The sequence below is a fragment of the Vanessa cardui genome, chromosome 23 (genome assembly GCF_905220365.1).
Source record: "Vanessa cardui chromosome 23, ilVanCard2.1, whole genome shotgun sequence".
NCBI classification, from domain to species: Eukaryota; Metazoa; Arthropoda; class Insecta; order Lepidoptera; family Nymphalidae; genus Vanessa; species Vanessa cardui.
The window spans coordinates 10921309-10940955 of record NC_061145.1 but is presented as its reverse complement, the minus strand read 5'-3'; the positions used below and the strand labels follow the sequence as shown (position 1 = coordinate 10940955).

At 31.8% G+C, this 19647-nt stretch overlaps 2 protein-coding genes across 4 annotated transcripts in view; one reads left to right on the top strand and one right to left on the bottom strand.

Moving 5' to 3' along the window:
• Positions 1-19647, top strand: part of LOC124539657 (complexin) — a 327849-nt gene that overhangs the window by 218071 nt on the left and 90131 nt on the right. For all 3 annotated transcript variants that reach the window (XM_047116959.1, XM_047116961.1, XM_047116960.1), the window contains one exon: positions 8033-8115. In XM_047116959.1, the coding sequence (XP_046972915.1) occupies positions 8061-8115 (55 nt within the window). In that variant the 5' untranslated portion in view covers positions 8033-8060. The remainder of the gene's footprint in view (positions 1-8032; positions 8116-19647) is intronic.
• Positions 12671-19647, bottom strand: LOC124539658. The gene is made up of 2 exons (XM_047116963.1): positions 19438-19647; positions 12671-13557 (listed from the first exon to the last, which is right to left on the bottom strand). Exons 1-2 carry the CDS (start codon positions 19546-19548, stop codon positions 13252-13254), a joined length of 417 nt encoding a protein of 138 aa, XP_046972919.1. The 5' UTR covers positions 19549-19647; the 3' UTR covers positions 12671-13251.

Genomic DNA, 19647 nt, shown 5'->3' with positions numbered 1-19647 from the left:
ACCCGCCCTGGAAATTGAGGGCACGACGTACTATGTAGTTTCAGGGGCACGCACTCTGAGTGTAGATAAAATTTCCTTTGAAGAAGAGATAAAGGAATCCATTGTACTTTTTGCAGCAATTCCATTCGTATAATCAAAATCATTCAATCTATCATTCAATAAGCAATTTTCAAGATTCAATTGAATGTAAAGTTACCACAAATTCGGAATGTAGATTCTTCTAAGTGGAACATTTTAATCTTTACAAACGACGAAAATAATAGGAGGACAATTCTCAATTAGACACGTAAAAGTAGATCTCTTTTCTCATCAAGGTACACCTAACATTAATTATCCGCTTGCATACATATATAACACATAATTACAAATATAATTTGAATTTTTCATTGTCTACTAGCTGTGCCCGCGACCTGTACGCGTTTTAAATTAACAAAAAAATATATATTGTAGCCCAAGTTACTCCCTATTTTATCAATTGTCTGCCAGTGAAAGTCCCGTCAAAACTGGTACACCGTTCCAGAGATTAGCCGGAATAAACAGACAGACAGACAGACTGATAAAAATGGTAAAAAATAGTTATAAATAGATATGCATTGAGTAAAAAAGGACCATTTTAATATTACAAACAGACTCACCAATTTTATTATATGTATAGAAGATTTTAATTTCAGCCATTCACACACTAAAACATCCTGTAAGCACGTCACTCACGTAATTGCAAACCGATAATTTATAGTGGAGCCTTCGCCTTCGTGTGCCTATAATGTATTAGTTTCACACATGACCACGCATTACCTTTTCCTGGGTCGTCCGATTCTGGTGATACCTTTCATTGGGATACCAGTTGATAAGGGCTTTTGCTTCTACGTTCTTGTTTCGTCGATTAAGATTTTGTTCAAAACGAATCAAAGATAGTTCCTAAATGGAGAAGAGGCCTTAACTCAACAATGGGACATGTACAGGAACATAGCGAGTCATCATAATTGTTTTCATCATTTCACGAGTGAGATACGAAGTGACTTCCACTTCTTACAGAATAGTACCGTTGAACTATAAAAAAAGTCCATTAAAGTTATTTTATGATAGACTTAGTACGGTCTACGTATTCTATAAATTTTATTTTAAGAGAAGTATGTTTCGTTCAAACATAGTTGAAGCTTTAACGATTCTAACTTTATGTTTTCTAGCTGCGGTGAAGTATTTCAATCGTAATGTCTACAACAATGCGAGCTGTGTTGCAAACATTGAAATAATTCGTTCGAATTTGCAACAAATATTTATATATTTTTAATATCAACAGAAGAATCTCCGCGGATTCTTTTGAAATTAAACAAGAGTAAAAATAGGTCGGCATTCTTTATTCTAACTTTTATTAAAGTTTTTTCTTATAAAAATAAAATTTGAATAAATATTTGAAGATCTTGAAATACGTTTTCTATGTTTGCCATTTCAAGTGCAGTGACGAAAGAGTTTTTGATTTAGTATTCACAAGATAACCTGCACTTTGTTTCTACTAATACATTTAAAAAGCGATATTTGAACGTTCGCCTGATGTTAGATGTTTAAAAGTAATTCGACAACTTACTAAATAAAATTGATATAAGTATATTTTGAATTCATAATCATTATTTTTTACAATTAATTATATTTTTGTTAAAAATTATTAGTCACTACAATTAAATAATAAATGAAGGTAGTGATTAAATTTAAAAATCAAAATCAAAATAAACATTATTCGAGTGGGCTTTTACAAGCACTTTTGAATCGTCATTAACCAATTAAGTGAAGCTATCTTTATAATTTTATGTTGGTTACATGTCAGTTACAGTAAATTTCCATAATTTACCGAATTCAAACTCAAACTCTATAATGTGTAATAAATTTACAAACTGTTACTAATATTACCAAATCCTCAACTATAATAATCAATAAACAAAAATATTAACAATTCACAAAATTATACTATAAAAAAAAAGATAATTCGAATCACAGACAAAAAGATTATATTAATTTTTATCGTGTGCTTAGAAATTAATAGCCCACCAAGTTTTCACCACCCTGATTTACATTGTAAGAAATATTATACAACAACAACAACAGCCTGCAAATTCCCATTGCTGGGTTAGCCCACCTCGCCCACCACCACGCCTCCTCTCCCTTTGAGGAGAAGGTGTGGAACATATTCCACCACGCTGTTCCAATGCGGGTTGGTGGAATACACATGTGGCAGAATTTCTATGAAATTTGTCACATGCAGGTTTCATCACGATGTTTTCTTTCACCGCAGCACGAAATGAATTATAAAGACAAATTAAGCACATGAAACAGCGGTGCTTGCCTGGGTTTGAACCCATAATCATCGGTTAAGATGCACGCGTTCTAACCACTGGGCCATTTCGACTCAAGAAATATTATACATCGTCAAAACGAACCTTGAGAATGTTATGCTGGAAAAACGCATTCTGCGTATCCCCCACGTGAGGTAGAGGGTATGTGACTATTACACCGGAAACCACAACCAAAATACCAGCGGTACCCCAATCTTCGGAAGCGACGGAATTACTTTCGCGTGCAATCGTGACGGTGTTCTATGTGCCTGGAAACAACTCGACTTCATAGCTTTATTTTATAGAGGTACTTGAGAATTTCACCCACCGAATTGTCATATTCGATCATAAACTCGATATGATTTATCTTTACTCGATAGTCATGCTTGGCCGTGCGCCAAAGCACAGCCAGCTAGACTGAAGGCTGTTTAAATGCTTTGGTTATAGAAAATTTACAAAACTCAAATCAGTTTATTATAAAAATGAAGCAATAAATTCATGATGTCAGTACAGGATATAAATCACGGATAATTTAATAAAGTGAGCGAATTCTCGAGTTGAAATTTTTTGTATTTTTCCTTTTTAATTTTCTCTTTTATTTCCTTATAAATCTTTTCTAAAACATGAATGAAAATAGAAATACATTCGAAAACTATGATTTTATCGATAACTCACTTGACCCTTGATAACATAATATATATAATTATATAGCTAAAGTAAGTGCGTCTGTAGAAGGACTATTTGTTACTTATTATGAATAACGAGTCGCTAACTCGCTCCGGCGTCACACGAGTATAATACCGACACTAAATATTCTACAGGATTTGTTTACAACAACATATCGTACATCTAAAATTATAATATTTCTTTACTATATTGTCCATATATTAGATACAAAAACCTTCCTCGCGAATCACACTATCTATTAAAAAAACCGCATCAAAATCCGTTGCGTAATTTTAAAGATCTAAGCATACATAGAAACGGACAGCGGTAAGCGACTTTGTTTTATACTATATAATGATAATGACGATGAATAATGAATGATAATTTATCTACCTGATGTTTGTGCAAAATTTCAATTCGATTGATCGAAAAGAAAAAAGTCGATTTGACCATAACATACTGCCAGATGAATTAAATACCTATAAGCATGATTACAGAACCGATTTTCAAGAAACACTTCCGGTTAGTACGTCGTTAGTTGATTGCCTTGGTTGCCATGGCAACGGATTCGCTCGTCACTAACGCCATCTCTCAATTTACCAAGGAGCTATCTCGAATCTTCCGCCCACTTCGTAGTCCGCAAGAAAGTTGATAGGTGGCAGGGCGGTATGCGTCTCGAATTTTTATTTTAACCATTTCATATCTTATTATATTCACAATATTATTTATGCGTTGAAAGCACGAATTCATTTTCTTTTAAAATGTTTTTGATTTATTTTTATTTATATAAATAGTCATGTAATAAAAATGAAGTATGTGAATAAAAATAACACCTTTACTTATTAAAGATTATTATGATACACAATACAATAGCAAATTAATTTAAAAGCGCTAGATAGTTCGCATTAGTTAATTTCCAGCACATATGTTTATCTATAACTTCAATAATTATATTATAAATGCGAAAGTCTGTCTATCTGTCGTTCCTCGATCACTAATCAAAGTATTGAACAAACTGATGCAATTTGGTATGAAGCTAGCTTGAATCTCATGGAAGGACATGATAGGCTAGGCTAAGCTAGGCTAGACTAGGCTATATGATGATAGGCTACTTAAACGTGAGGGAAGCCGTGTGCGACATTCACGTACAACATATTATTTTATTATACTTTAAGGACTTACTTAGTAGGTTATCAGCTCAAATCGAACAAAATTTTAGTAATAATATTATAACATTTTTATGAAATATTTATTACTAATTTCTGTCCATGTGAGGGGAGAGGTAAGTACAGGATTTAAGGATAAGAATACACTATGTGCTTTACAAGACTATCATCTATGGTAAATTTCATTTATATCTGCTCAGCTTTACAGGCTTGATTAACATGTGCATTAACATTATTAGATAAGATACTTGTATGTCTATCAACTCATTTAAAAATAACTCTCGAAAATTCTTACTACTTCGCAAGAATTTAAAAATTCCTTTTATAATAGTTCACGCTTTGCTCGCACTTCATTTAATTTCTGAGGTCATAAAATCGAACATAAAACTGATTTATCGGTACGAAGTTTAAGTTTTAGACTTTTAATAGGATTTGAAGTTATTTATTACATTTAAATTTTAAGTATAGAACTTGAAATGAATAATTAAAGATAATATTATGAATACGTAAAGTAATCTCAACTGTTTCAATAGGCTATTTGACAATGCGAAAAATAAATTGTGACTTATTGTAATCAGTGTATATTACGAGTTTAAAAATGGTTATTTACTAACGAAAGTTGAAAATAATACTTCATTTATTCAAAAATCCATCAATAAAAATGCAAATTTTTAAACGTTTGTCACGTGACACAAAACGGTCCTGATTGACCGGGCTTATGATGAAGTCACTTTCTTGTAAACCTTGCTTTTCTACTACATGTACCACAGATTAAAATACAAGAAAGTGACGTTACCGACCCCATTGCAGCGCCATATTGTCCAAGTAGCGTTTTTGCGCACTATTTGAATATGGAATTTTTAATATTGTATTTTTCGGCAAATATATACTACAAATAAAAAACACAACTTTTACTGGGTTCCCTAACTTCTACTAAATAATATAAAATGGATTTTAAAAACCTGTCAAATAGCCTATTTAAATATATAAAAAATATTATAATACTTGTCAAATGACAAGCACAGATAAAAAATATGTCAAAAATATTTCAAACTTGCCAGCATAAATATACTCAATATTAATTTTAAACAATATCTAATTACAAATATTAATTGATTTCATTTTCAACATCTGTCAATTAAAATGGGTTTAAAATACAAATTAGAATATAAATTCGTCATTACAAAATAGTTACTCTGTTTGCTAATTATTTTTCAGATATTATGTTCGTTATTTTAATTATAACCAGTATTAATAATTAATAGTGAAAACTACTTTGATATACGTAGAATTAAGTTTTTATCTTTTATTATTGACCATTTATTAAAACATTTAAAGTTTTGAATGAACTGTGTTTGAACGAACAAATGAATGAATAGAACTGTCAGCTCAAATTGTTATAACCGTGACGACACACGATGGATTCCCCATTTCCTTTCGTATGTGTGAGAGGTGAAATCACTTACTTGACCACGTAGCTCAATTTTCGTTGTATAATACTTTTATAATAAAAAATAAGTGGAGCTGAGATGGAGCCCCGTGGGTTCAAACCCAGGCAAGCACCACTATATATATGTGCTTGATTTGTTTTTATAATTCATCTCGTGCTCGGCGGAGAAGGAAAACGTCGGAAACCTGCATGTGTCTAATTTAATTGAAATTCTGCCCCATGTACATTCCACCAACCCGCATTGGAACAGCGTGGTGGAGTATGTTCCAAACCCTCTCCATAATGGAAGAGGAGGCCGTATCTCAGCAGTGGGAAATTTGCAGGCTGTTACTTTACTACTTTACTTTAAGTAGAAGCAACTGATCGGCCACCTGCTAATAAGTAGTCACCTCTACCTATGCGCTGGAAGTGTGTATGTAGCAAGCGTAGCCTTGTGCCTGTACTGGCTCGCACATCCTTCACCTTCAAACTGGAACACAACAATGCTTAGCTGTTTACCGATAGAATATATGAGTGGTACTCACCCAGATTGGTTTGAAGCCCTACCACCAAGTGATATGTTTTCGCCAGTAACGACGATTTGGCCACGTATTAGGCGGCCAATTATGATTAATAGGAGTTGCTGAATAGTTGCAATGAAATTTTCATAGTTATTGGAAACTCTTTTACCATCTCTATTTACCATCGCGTTTCCAATATGAACGTGTGTACATACTTATGCGTTCAAGGTATATTAATTACAACTTAATTTGTTTTTATTGTCCTGTTTAAAAGGCTACATCCCAAGGATTTAGATCGTGTGTGAAATAAAATATTTTGGTTCCTTTCTTAAGAAAATCTCAGAAGCTGCAGTTGTTGAGCTAAAATTTGACCACTCTCTCATTACCTTTAACCAGCCATCGCGTTCCATGAGAACGGAACAGTGAGTACGTCTGTGTTTTCCCACACAGTTTAGCCCTGTAAAACCTCCCGTACAATTATTTCCCGTTGACAATGGTCCCCGCAATCGGTCAGCGAGACATTATTTATGGGCCAGGCTAGCTATTAGAAGTTACAACAGCGATAATTCTGCCGAGGCAAAATTTCTTATAGACGGCTCAAGTGCTCATTAACTTTATTTTAATCGAAAACCCTATATTTTTTCATTCTCATTATGTAAGACTATTACTGACAGTATTTTAAAGTTTCGAATTATTTAAAATGTTTCACAAAAATAATACGTCGTATTTTTGCATGAAGTTAAATTAAATAATTATTACGCAAGTATGTGTAGGTACCACACACTCATCCCAAATTCTACCACCAAAGAGTAATACTCAGTATTGTTATAATGATATGTTACCAGGAAATGGTTGATCATCAGATGGTCAATAACATTATCTACATATAAACATGCTGAGAAAAAATGGTTCCGTACTTTTTTCCCTGAGTCAAGAAAAAAAATGGGAAACAGAACATATAATAAACATTCGTGTAAGTTTTTCGTATTATTAATAGAAGTTTTTATGATCGAATGGTTACTATAGAGCGAATACTGTTAATAATTCTGTAATAAATGGCTTTACAAATACATTTTTAAAAAAAAACATATTAATTTAAATACTAAGTATGGAATACTTCTCCAGAGACATGTAAAAATGCTTAATAACTCCGACCAGGACGGATAATGGTCTCTCTCGCCTCAAGTGACCTTAATCTCCCAATTGATCGCTTTTTAATTCAACCAATTCACTCCGTCTTTAATTATAAATGGATTGGATTGGAAAATATTAAAACGGTTGTTTTAGATTGATTGGAATGATCTCGGGGCCATTTGTAACGGATACGATACGGGAACGACCCAACTTTGAGAGAACTGCTACTGTATCGTTGTGTTATTGAATAGGAATACCGAAATGGTGACGGTTTTCAATTCTATTGCGTCAAAAAGAAAATTTAAACAGAATTGGCTTTACGTATATTTATCACGGACAAAATTTGAGTTGTCGATGTCAATTGAGATGTTAGTTACAGTGGTAACCGAAGAGTTACACATCCCGATATGCAACACTTCGGTGTTTGTGTTAATCAAAGGAATAAACTTTTTTTTTACTACTTTAACTTGCTCTTAACAAAAGTCATAAAACTCTCATAAAGTACATAATCTCGCGTTTCCTCCTCACTTGGTAAGATTTTCGTCCAAAAGGGCGGTATTGGAATGCATTCAAAAACTAATATTTGCTACTGAATTGAGTGTCCCGCTATTCTTTGAAATAATTCTTCAAGTGTACCTTTAAATTATGATCTAGTTTACTTTGAATTTAGACTGTTGGTGTGATTGATATTCTTCTATGTCGATTAAATGTTCAGTGGACAGATATTTGCGTTATAAATATGCTGTAATCGTAATATACCTCTTATCGTGTGTTTTTTGTTTGTTTCAGTATAACCAGTAAAAGCGAATAAAACAAGATGGCGGCGTTCGTGGCCAAGCAAATGGTGGGGAACAAACTCAGCGCCGTAAAAGGTACAAAAAACTCATTTAAACAATACTTATACATCTGTTTTGATTGTTATATTATTCTCATTATGATTGATAAAATAAGTATGTGGAATCTAATTAATTCTTTTGTTTAAAAAGGTTTTTTATGGGTTGAAAAAAATAATGAAAACACATATGCACAAGACACCAATTTTTTAAGAATCTTTATTTCAAAATAAAATATCTGAAAGAGTTCGCTGTCTTTACTCAGAAACACATTCAAAAGATCTAACAGAAGTAATTGATTGTTTTTACAATATTAAAATAGTAATACCTAGTGATCCCCCGGGTTCAGTCAGAGCATTGATAAAAATTATACTTCAGAATTTGTTTATTTACGACATTACAAATAAAAACTTCTAAAATTATTATTAATGTTTCTTTACTATATTGTCCATGTATTGTTTAAAAAATAAAATGTTAAAAAATCCGTTATGTAATTTGAAAGATCTAAGCATACATAGAAACAGACATCGGTAAGCGACTTTACATATATATAAATACGATTGGGATATTCTAGAAAGAAGACACTCGCGCAGTGTTACCATGTTCTTTTGCAAAAAATTGACACGCATTGCATCATAATCTATGCATTGTTGATAACTAAATAAAAACCAAATTAGAATCCACGTAGTCAGGGCATATACTTTTTTTATGAATCGTAGTGTCACAATATGTTGCAAGGCTGCTAAATTCATAAGATCACTAGATAGTAACGAGCGGATGGACGCGTGCTCTTCGTATATTTAGCCAATAATAACACAATTTGCAATATTGTGATCTACGTGACTTTTCTTTTTCTTATTCCGGATGTATTAATGATAGTATTTCCCTGATTTGTATAATAATTGATAGTTTACTATCCGCCGTAACCTCGGATTAAGGAGTTATAGCCCAGAGCGATATGTATAGCCTATTCCAATACCAGATGTAGTAGACGTAGACTATACTTAGATTAAAATGCTGTATGTGATTTGCTGAAAGGTCTCATATAGTAACACCATAAACAGTTAATTACCAACTTATCGTCTATTCCTATCGAAGAGGGAATGAAGAGAAACAAACCTATGATTAACATTGAAATTTAGAAATCAAAATCAAAATAAACTTTATTGAAGTGGGCTTTTACAAGCACTTTTGAATCGTCATTTAACAATTAAGTGAAGCTCCCACTTGAATTGATCAGCTATATTGTGCACTACTGAGATATCTTTATTAATATATACATATATTAATATATCAACCACGTCACTATTTATATCTATTTTGATATTCATTTTAAATTTTGATAATGATTTTGATTTTGATAACAGTTTTGTTTTTCAATGTCAATTGAAAACGCAATTTCTTCGTAAGTCCATTTTTTATGGTACAAGTTGGCGGACGAGCATATGGGTCACCTGATGGTAGGTGGTCACCATCACCCATAGGCAATGAAGCTGTAAGAAAAATTAACTATTCCATACATCGTCAATGTGCCACCAACCTTGGTAACTAAGATGTTATGTACCTTGTGCCTGTAGTTACAATGGCTAATTTTTGCTAATTAGTCCATAACTAATATCATAGATTATTCAAGTTTTCAATGTTGTGTCGGTGTCAAATAAAGTATTATGCTTTATTGAGTTGTGGTTGAAATAGATTATACCTTGGTGTAAGGTAATATGTAGGTACTTGAATCTATACGCCTTGTTCACATTATACCAAACTCCCAAATTGCAAGATTAAACAGCAATTATAATTAACTGGGCTATAATTACTGTCAATCTTGACACTAATTAATTATAATATTGTATTGCAATAAGTCGAGCATTTATATCTTTAATTAATAGCAATGAAGTGTACATAACATATATCCTTAGATTAATCTATGCTTATTTCAATTTGTTTAGTTTTTTTTTCGAAATAAAGTTCCTAGTTATATCGCGTGATTATAATAGGTACCTCACTAACCACAAGGGCGGCTTAAAACGCAGTCATAGAAATATAGTTATTATAAAAATATAATATTCAATTTCACTGTACAGATGAAATAAAAAATCTAAAAAACATTTCACAGCTTAAAGACAATGTGCTACGAATTACGATAATTATTGTATAGCAAATAATCCTGTATCCAATACAATTAAATGATATTCTACTGTCGGAAATTATATTTAGTACTAATATATTTCGGTTTAAAGGGTGTACGAGCCAGTGTAACTATAAGCCCAAGGGACATTATCTTAATTCTCAAGGCGGCATACATAGTGTGCTAGACAAGACGACATCTACCAGGATTTATTTATAACAGATTTTAATATCTGATTTATTAAAATCAGAACAATGTTAGCCATACATATACAACTAGCGGCGAAGAACTACTATTACATATAACATATTGCTAGTTACATATAACGATTTTTCATCGGGTGTTGTTTCATCGTTCTTATTATCAAACAAGAAACCTGTTCCATTTTCAAAAGATATCGTTAATAAAAAAAAAAACTGTTCCATTTTCAAGATTCATATTTCATAAACAAATCAAGCGGTTCCATTTTTAAAAGATATCGTTCAAAAGATCCCAATAGACAAACAGCATCATCCTCATACTAATAAGTGGTGGCGCAGCTAATGAACTAAAGCTGGCTGATTTCCCGGGAGAGCGGCTTTTATTCGAACCCCGAGGGATCATTACTTTTATTTATTAAGAATTTACTTCTATAAAGAAGCGATAAATTAAGACAGGCACTTAAAATTAGAGGCTGCTTATTTAACAATGTCATTTAACATTATATTTTATCTTTAAATATGTCTTTGTAATTCATCTCGAGATCGGATGGAAAATTTACTTGGTGGTAGGGCTTTGTGCAAGCCCGCCTGGGTAGGTACCACCCACTCATCAGTTATTCTACCGCCAAATAACAGTACTCAGTATTGTTGTGTTGCGGTCTGAAGGGTGAGTGAGCCAGTGTAACTACAGGCACAAGGGACGTAACATCTTAGTTCCCAAGGTTGGTGGCACATTGACGATGTAAGGAATAGTTAATATTTCTTACAGCGTCATTGTCTATGGGTGATGGTGACCACTTACCATCAGGTGGCCCAAAAAAACCTTTTTCTATGAGGTGATGTTCTATATTCAGCAACCCTTAATGGAATGAACGGTCAACATTTGCAGCAGTTTTAATATTGCGTCGATGATTGCGGGATCAAACCCAAGCCTCTGAATATTCATGTGCTTAATTTGTGTTTATAATTCACCTCGAGCTCTGCGGTGAAGGAAAACATCGTGAGGAAACCTGCATGTGTCTAATTTCATAGAAATTTTGCCACATGTGTATTCTATCAACCCACATTGCAACTGGTGGAATATGTTCGAAACCTTCTCCACATGGTGAGAGGAGGCCTTACCCAGCAGTGGGCAATTTACAGGCTGTTGTTTTAAGATTTAGTTAACTAAACATTTTTTTATCTTAACCACCAAGCCACTTAAATCAACACTCAGCACTTTTTTAAATCAAAAATTACTTCACAAGGCATTTTATGACGCCCAGTAGACCCAAAAACGCACGATAAAAAAAAACTAAAGGAAATATTGTAATATAAACAAATTGCCTCATTATTATATGTATTTATTGCTACGAAAATAAAGTCTATAATATATTCACTTACAAATATCAATGTATTGATAATAATTGATTGGGAAGCACAATACTTAATCCTAAATAGAAAAAAAATACAAAATTTTAAAAATTGCTAGTTTATCTTAAAATACATGTAGGTATATTTCTTTCTTACCTATTTAACCGAACATTTAAAGTAATAGATAAATATGTATTATTTTAATACAACTATTTTTATATAGTCTGATAGAAGGAGGTGTCATTATTTATTATCTGTATAGAAGTTAATCTGTGGTAAAAATTAAATATTTAAAAAAAAATATTTTACTATAGTATATAAAATTTCGCATTTACTGAATACAGTTAATGTGTTTTACGAAATATAATGTACTCTAAGATTATTATAATAAAATTTAAAAAAAAGCACCTAGCTGTGAAGAAAATGTATTTATGTATTTAAATATTTGTATTTTATATATGAAATTGAATCTTCTTATGTTTAATTTAATATAATTTATATGCAGCACACATTTAAGCAAAGGCAAATCATTATTTTTAAGTTTTTTGCCACAGGAAGAGCAACGTAACTCTGATAAGTTATCTCGTTAGGATTTGGCACACTACCAAAATTCTCCCACCCGTTATTAATAAACTTTACAAGTGAATTAAGATATATTATTTTACGGATTTAATAATTGATTTTGCAGTTACATATATGTGCTGTATATAAAGACTAATAGAGTAAAAACTAATTACATTGTTCATATAATATAGTAAATATACTTATTGTACTAACAGTCTCAATGAATATAATAATTGGAAGACAATTAAACCTATAATTAAAAATATAATATGTAGTTCATTTAATCTATGTAGTAATGTTCTTAATTCTAAATAATATTAAAGCTACAAGATCTAAAACCCTAATGATCTACATACAAATAAATTATATACAAAAACAATATCGATATAAGTTTTTTTTAAATTCGATTAAAAACCAAGCGCAATTTTAACTTCAAATTTTATCGATACAAACTCTTTTCGTTTATTTTGTATGCAGATTTAGAATTAAAATTGCTAAATATTTATTTCTCACCTTTTTTTGTGCTGAACACACTTATCGTAAAAACAACGCTCAAAAAAGCCACAGAGACGATGTAACCAATTTTTCTACAATTTTATATATGGTACAGCTTTCCATCTCAAAACATGCTCTTGGCCACATAATATCAATTATATTAAACTCGAATGTTTGAATTGAATGTGTTTATTTATATTAGTGTTGTATTGCATATTTTAATATAACATACGTAACTGCTTTAACAATTCATGTTTCCACTTTGCAGTTTCCACAGGCAATACCAACTCATTACTTGCGAAGCTTTAATCGACTTAATATCAATGTTTGAATCGATTTTATTCGAATAGGTTCAATAGAACGATTCGAATATATTAAAATTATATTCAATTGATGAAACATTTGTTTGAATTTAAATTAGAATGTTTTTAATAATAATTAATCACCCAAATCCATAGAATACTCTTTATTATGAAATAAACTGATCAACATTCTCTTTCTCATTCCTTTACACGAGTCTGGGCTATAGCTGTCCTTGTTCTTTTCCGTCTCTTTGACGTATCCCAATGTGATGCTCTCCTCTGAACCAGGTAGCAGTATTTCCTTCCTCTTTCTTTTTCTATTCCGGTCTACTTTGCTTCGCAGCGGTCTCTCTGGACTTCTTGGCGATATTGGAGAGTGGAATAATTTTTTTATAATCGGTTTTAGACTTGTCGGTTTGCGAACTGGAGAGTCGGTTTCCATCTGAAAAAGAAAAGATAATAAATAAATAAATATGAGACAACATCACATACATTACTCTGATCCCAATGTAAGTAGCTGAAGCACTTGTGTTATGGAAATCAGAAGTAACGACGGTACCACAAACACCCAGACCCAAGACAACATAGAAAACTAATGGTAATCAACATCGACTCGGCCGGGAATCGAATCCGGGACCTCAGAGTGGCGTACCCATGAAAAGCGGTGTACACACCACTCGACCACGGAGGTCGTCAGAGATGGTTAATGATATAGAAATATTCTATACGATTATATTTTGATATTGTACTATACACATATCCAGTTGAATGATTTTTATTTGTAGGATATCTCTAAGTTGTCCAATACATTAATTACATTAATTTTATGTCATTAATTATATTGAGAAAGGTCTGATTTTTAAACGTGTATAAATTGAGTTAAATTTTATTCTTTAATTATTAATATTGCTTTAAAGATATTTATCTGTGCAAATGGCAAGTATCTTAAGAACAATGTGCTGATGGTCTAAAATAATGATACATCCATGATTATTAAATTTTCTGATTTGTCAACTTTGTGCACGTCTTATTATAATGATTATTTTCTTAATATAATTATAATATAGATGTAATGTTACGTAGTGGCGGTACCTGATGTCAAAACTCGAAAAACGTAGTTTTTATTTTTTTCCAAAATCTAAAATCTATAATAATTATGGCCCGTTACTTAATTTTACAAAATTATGTGGTGGGGAAATTATGGCAGTCTTAACCACTACTTATTTAGAATATTTATTAGTTTGGCAAAAGAGCAAGCTTTCGCTGCCAGCATTTTGTTGAGCAGAGAAGCTTTTTGGTTTGACATAGTCTTTTTTGGTTGGAATGATTTTAATTTACTGCGATTTATTTATTATTTTGATTGATTACAGTAAATTATACATTAATTACATGTATGTAACTAAAAATATATACTTAAATATATAATAGTTATATTTATGTGTGATATAAATAAAAATTAGAAGATTTTGTGATTATACATTGCAAGAATATCTAAGGTTTTATAAATTATTAAGAGTAGCCGCAAATGAAACGGTTTATTTAAGAGGGTTCTCGTTAAACTCCACTCACGGCAGGTAACAAATAGATTACAAAGGTTATTTTCATAAAGATCACAATTTTTTGCGGATCCCTTAAGCCTCCCAAGAATTTAAATGATTGTAATATTTCACAAAAAAAAACCGTTCTTTCGGTTTCAAACGAATCGTTTAGAAAGGTATATACGGTTCAAACATAATCAATTAATCACTTTCAACTTTGTAGGATAATATACTATAATTTGAATGTTTTGATATATGATTTTAGTTCAGTTCTTTTAAGGGGCTAACAGTGGAGTGAAATGGTAGATCGACATAAAGGAAGAGCGTTATGCCCCCCTCCAGGGAACTTTTTCCTCCCTTTATATAAACGTTGTTATTTCATTTATTTATATGTTTAGTTTAAACCGGTTCCACTACGAGTGGCTTTTTTTATTTGGTAGCACTAAAGCTTATTAATAGTAACAGAAAATCGGTTAATAAGCAGAGAAATAAAATGTACTGAACTATTTTGTTTTTATTTACTTACATATTCAAATTTATTCTTGATAGACATACAGTAGCCGTTTAACTTGAGATCAATACAAATCTTTAAAATAATTTCGTTTTTATGTAAGTAGGTAACTTAATATTCCAGTAAAATTTTGTACAGTTGTTTTTTTTACAACAAACATGTAAATATTTGTCCAAATTTTGTTCGGACATAATCTTTGCTAACTACTTACTTACAAAATTTATTTAAAAATGTTGTCTCAAACATGTAAAAGATACTGATCCTTTTAAACAGTACGTAGGAAGATTTACTTAATATGTCTAAAATTTTTTTCTAATATAACCCATCTACTCTTTTCTGACATGGGACTCTTGGCATTTCTCTGAATGTTACTAATATTTCAGTGGAGCCTGACAGTTCAATTTCCCGGTACTTCAGGTCGTGTCTGTCATTCATATTAAAATTATAAATCCGAAAGTTCTTGCGTTCGGATGCTTCTAGATCTTGCCATACTTGAAAGACTTCCAAGATCCAAGAATAAAAGACGTCGATTATTTTTTGGAATAAGATATATATCTATACACTTACTAATAAATGAGAAAAAGTTAGTAATATCTTACTGAAAAAACAATGAAGACCATATTTAGCGACAAAGGGTAAGATACGACGCGTTGCAGTATAATCTCAATATATGTACAAGGTTATTGGAAACTCGACGTATTTCGTTCGACATTTAGTATTGCACTTTTACTTTTTTTAAATTGCTAACTAATGGCTTTCTTTTCCACAATTATAACTATCGTAAATAGTTCCCTTTATTACGAATAATCCTGTATATACAGCTAGACTTCGTGGTTTCATAAACTTCATAGTTTAGACTATTACATGTCAGGGGTGATTTTGCGTTATTATAAAAGTTATTACGTCAAACACATAAATTAATTAGGATGAATCTAGTTGTTTTCTTATGTCAGCATATCTGGGAAGAATTTGAAATGGCATATCTATAAGCACAATCGACCATTATGCGTCAAATTAGTTTGGGTCGTTAAGTAATTTTTTTTATTGGAGCTGAGATGGCCTAGTTGTTATAACGCGTGCATCTTAACTCTCCTTAATGGAAGAGGAGGCCTTATCCCAGCAGTGGGAAATTTACAGGCTGTTACTTTACTTTATTATTAGTGGTAACTCTGCATAATCATACATAAAATGTTAGTTGCCAGTAGTGGCACATTGGTGATGCAAGGAATGACTAATATATCTTACAGCGTCAATTTCTTTGAGCGGTAGTATCCAATTACAATCAAGTGGCCGTATCGCCAGTCTGCCTGCGTAGAGTAAAAAAATGTACAACTTAATTTACGCCTCTCCAAGAATCTTCCTTTACGTCGGCCAGCGGCGAATACTAGACTCCGTTTTGAAATTTGAGCTGTATCGGGTTCCAAATTACGTCCACCCTAAGGATTTCTCCTATAAGATCGACTCGCTCAATTATATTCTAGATTGTTAATATAATTAACAAAGGAATTACTGTTGCAAAACTAACACTTTAAAAGATCACCTGAACTGTTATTTTTGACGAATATTATGACTTTATTCTTGACGAATCGTGAAAGTTTTTATTATGGTGTAGGTTGGCGGACGAACATATGGGCCACCTAATGGTAAGTGGTCAACATTACCCATAGACAATGACACTGTAAGTAATATTAACTATTCCTTAAATCGTCAATGCGCCGCTAACCTACCAAACCTCACCTGAACTAAGATATTATGTCCCTTGTGCCTATAGTTACACTAGCTCACTCACCCTTCAGACTGGAACAAAACAATACTGAGTACTGTTGTTTGGCGGTAGAATAACTGATGAGTGGGTGGTACCTACCCAGATGGGCTTGCACAAAGCCAACCAAGTAATTTTTAGAAATGAAATAAAAATAGAAGTAAAGCATTACTCTTTTTATTGTTCTATCATGACCCTCGAGTTTCAGTTATCCTAGGTTTATATTTAAATGATAAAGAATGATAGTTATTTTAGACAAAAGAGCCTTACTAAATTATTTTCATTGAGTTTCATTAACCAGTTCTTGTCAAGGGTATGTTCATTTACAAATGTATGTTCTGGTATGTTACTGTTATGCTTTAATGTTAACTGCAGTCGTTTATCACAGAATTTAATTTAAAAATAACTTAAAGTCTTTATTATTAGCTCGTGCCTTGCGATGCACAGCCTCTTCCATTGCATCTAAGCTTCCCACGCGAGGTCTATGTATAGATACTATCAGAAACCTCCAAGTGTCAATAACAACTGTACATTTTAAACTCGATCGAACGAACGATACATAGAATACAAATAGACGCAAGCTTTATTTTATTTATAGAATATTTATTAACACAAAAATGAAATGTTAAAAATCTAAATATATAGAGATTATTAATTCGGTACATTTCAACATTTTTTCAATCGAATTTTTTTTTTTTTTGTTTTAAAGTTTTTGGCTGACTATCAATAAAACTCTTTTACGCTACTTCTACTTTACGCGTTACTGCTAATTTATTTAGTACCACTATGTAAAATCTTTCTTATTTCAGTTTAGTCAATATTGTATGTAGATTTGGTTTCGTATAATTGAAGGATCTTATACATTATTGAAAACATTATTGTACGATATACAACTCGTACATAAGCACGCTTTGATGTAGATCGTTAATAAATAAATAAATATAGTTTTGTGTCGAATTTCGACCAAAGAGCAAACAGTACTATATCATATCTATCTCATGTATAACTGTTATTATAACGGGATATGAATTTATCATAACAATGGCCGTTTTGAAGATAGAAAGAAAGGGAAACCAAACTGACATCCGACTTCCAGGAAACAAGTTCGCAAAAACTTTTCAATGTTCATGGGTTAAATAAAAAATAATTCCATATTTAAAAAAAATCTTTATTCGATATTATCTACCTCCTATTCCCTAGTTAAAGAATAGTAAGTACCCATCATAGTTGACAGTCGGAGCACGTATATCGTCCCTCGACCATATCCTCTGTCCTGACTTCCTGAGGTTTCCTGGAAGACTATATTATCGCTCTTTAGCCGTAACGACGCCTAGTTTGTCCTGTTTTACTTGCTGTTTTATTTATTTACTAGCGACCCGCCCCGGCTTCGCACCGATGCAATACCGATACTAAATATATTACATACAATATTACAATTTGTTTATTTACGACATCATATTAGAAATTTCTAAAATTATCAGTGTTTCTTTACTTTATTATCCATGTATTATACACAAAAACCTTCCTCTTGAATCACTCTATATACTAAAATAAACCCCACCTAGAGACCCTTCCCGATTTTTAAAGATCTTAGCATGCATAGGGACAGACAGCGGTAAGAGACTATTTTTTATACTATGAAATGATAACGATTGTAACCGTTTTGTCTTGGCGTATGTAATTAAGTGCGTTATTACTCATATTGTCAGTATTGTATTTCGTAATTAGTGAGGAATATGCGATGGATTATTAATCTCTTGCATGTCAATGGGAGGTTATACCACTTATTATTAGCAGGTTAATTGTCAGTCTTTCTTTCCACTTTAAATTAAATGGTCCCTCGGTTCTCTGACTACGATTTTCTTAATCGCAATATAACAAATTGTAATCAGCACTTACAGTGTTAAATCTTTCAAACGAAAAACATCTCACTAATTATATCTAACGAAACTTTCTATATACGAATATTTAAATTATTTGATATTTGAATATTTTAAATAGGTTAACATACTATGATATCTCTTTGAGTAACAAGTAATAATGACGACGAAATTACAAGATAATTTTAGTATTCATAAGTAGAACAAGTTATTTATAAGTAACCGAGCATTGGTCTAACTTAAAAAGCAACAGCTAACTCACCTTACCCTTAATACTTATATACATCGCTTATATTAAAAGTTCCCTTTTCATTTCAATATAAACTTAATTGTTGAACTAAAAGATAAAATAACTACTCCTGTAACTTCATACGTTTCGTTCAAATTTACTACAAGTTAAAAGAATATAACGTTATTGAAAATGTATGCTGAATAATTTTATTATAAAATTGTAAAGATAGACTGTTTATGTAGGTATTTTATATTGAGTATTAAAAATGCACAACAGTCACTATAAACAGTTTTTCTAACGTACGTTATTCAATTATATATAAAAGCATTTCTAAGTAATCCTATCTTGCATAGCTTAGCTGCATACACAGTTAACAAAGTATCTGTATAAAAAACTCACCGCGTCGCAATCCGAAGCAAACTCGATGGAATTGTTCAAAACATTATTTCTTATTAACACTATTAAATTATCTCTATTTAGTGAATTTATCGGTGTTGATAAAGTCGACATTATTATTATTATAATAATTATAAACAACGTTTTAGATGTGGACACGATTTAGATACAACAACAACAGCAGAGCCACAGCCGTCAGCCACACGACTGAAT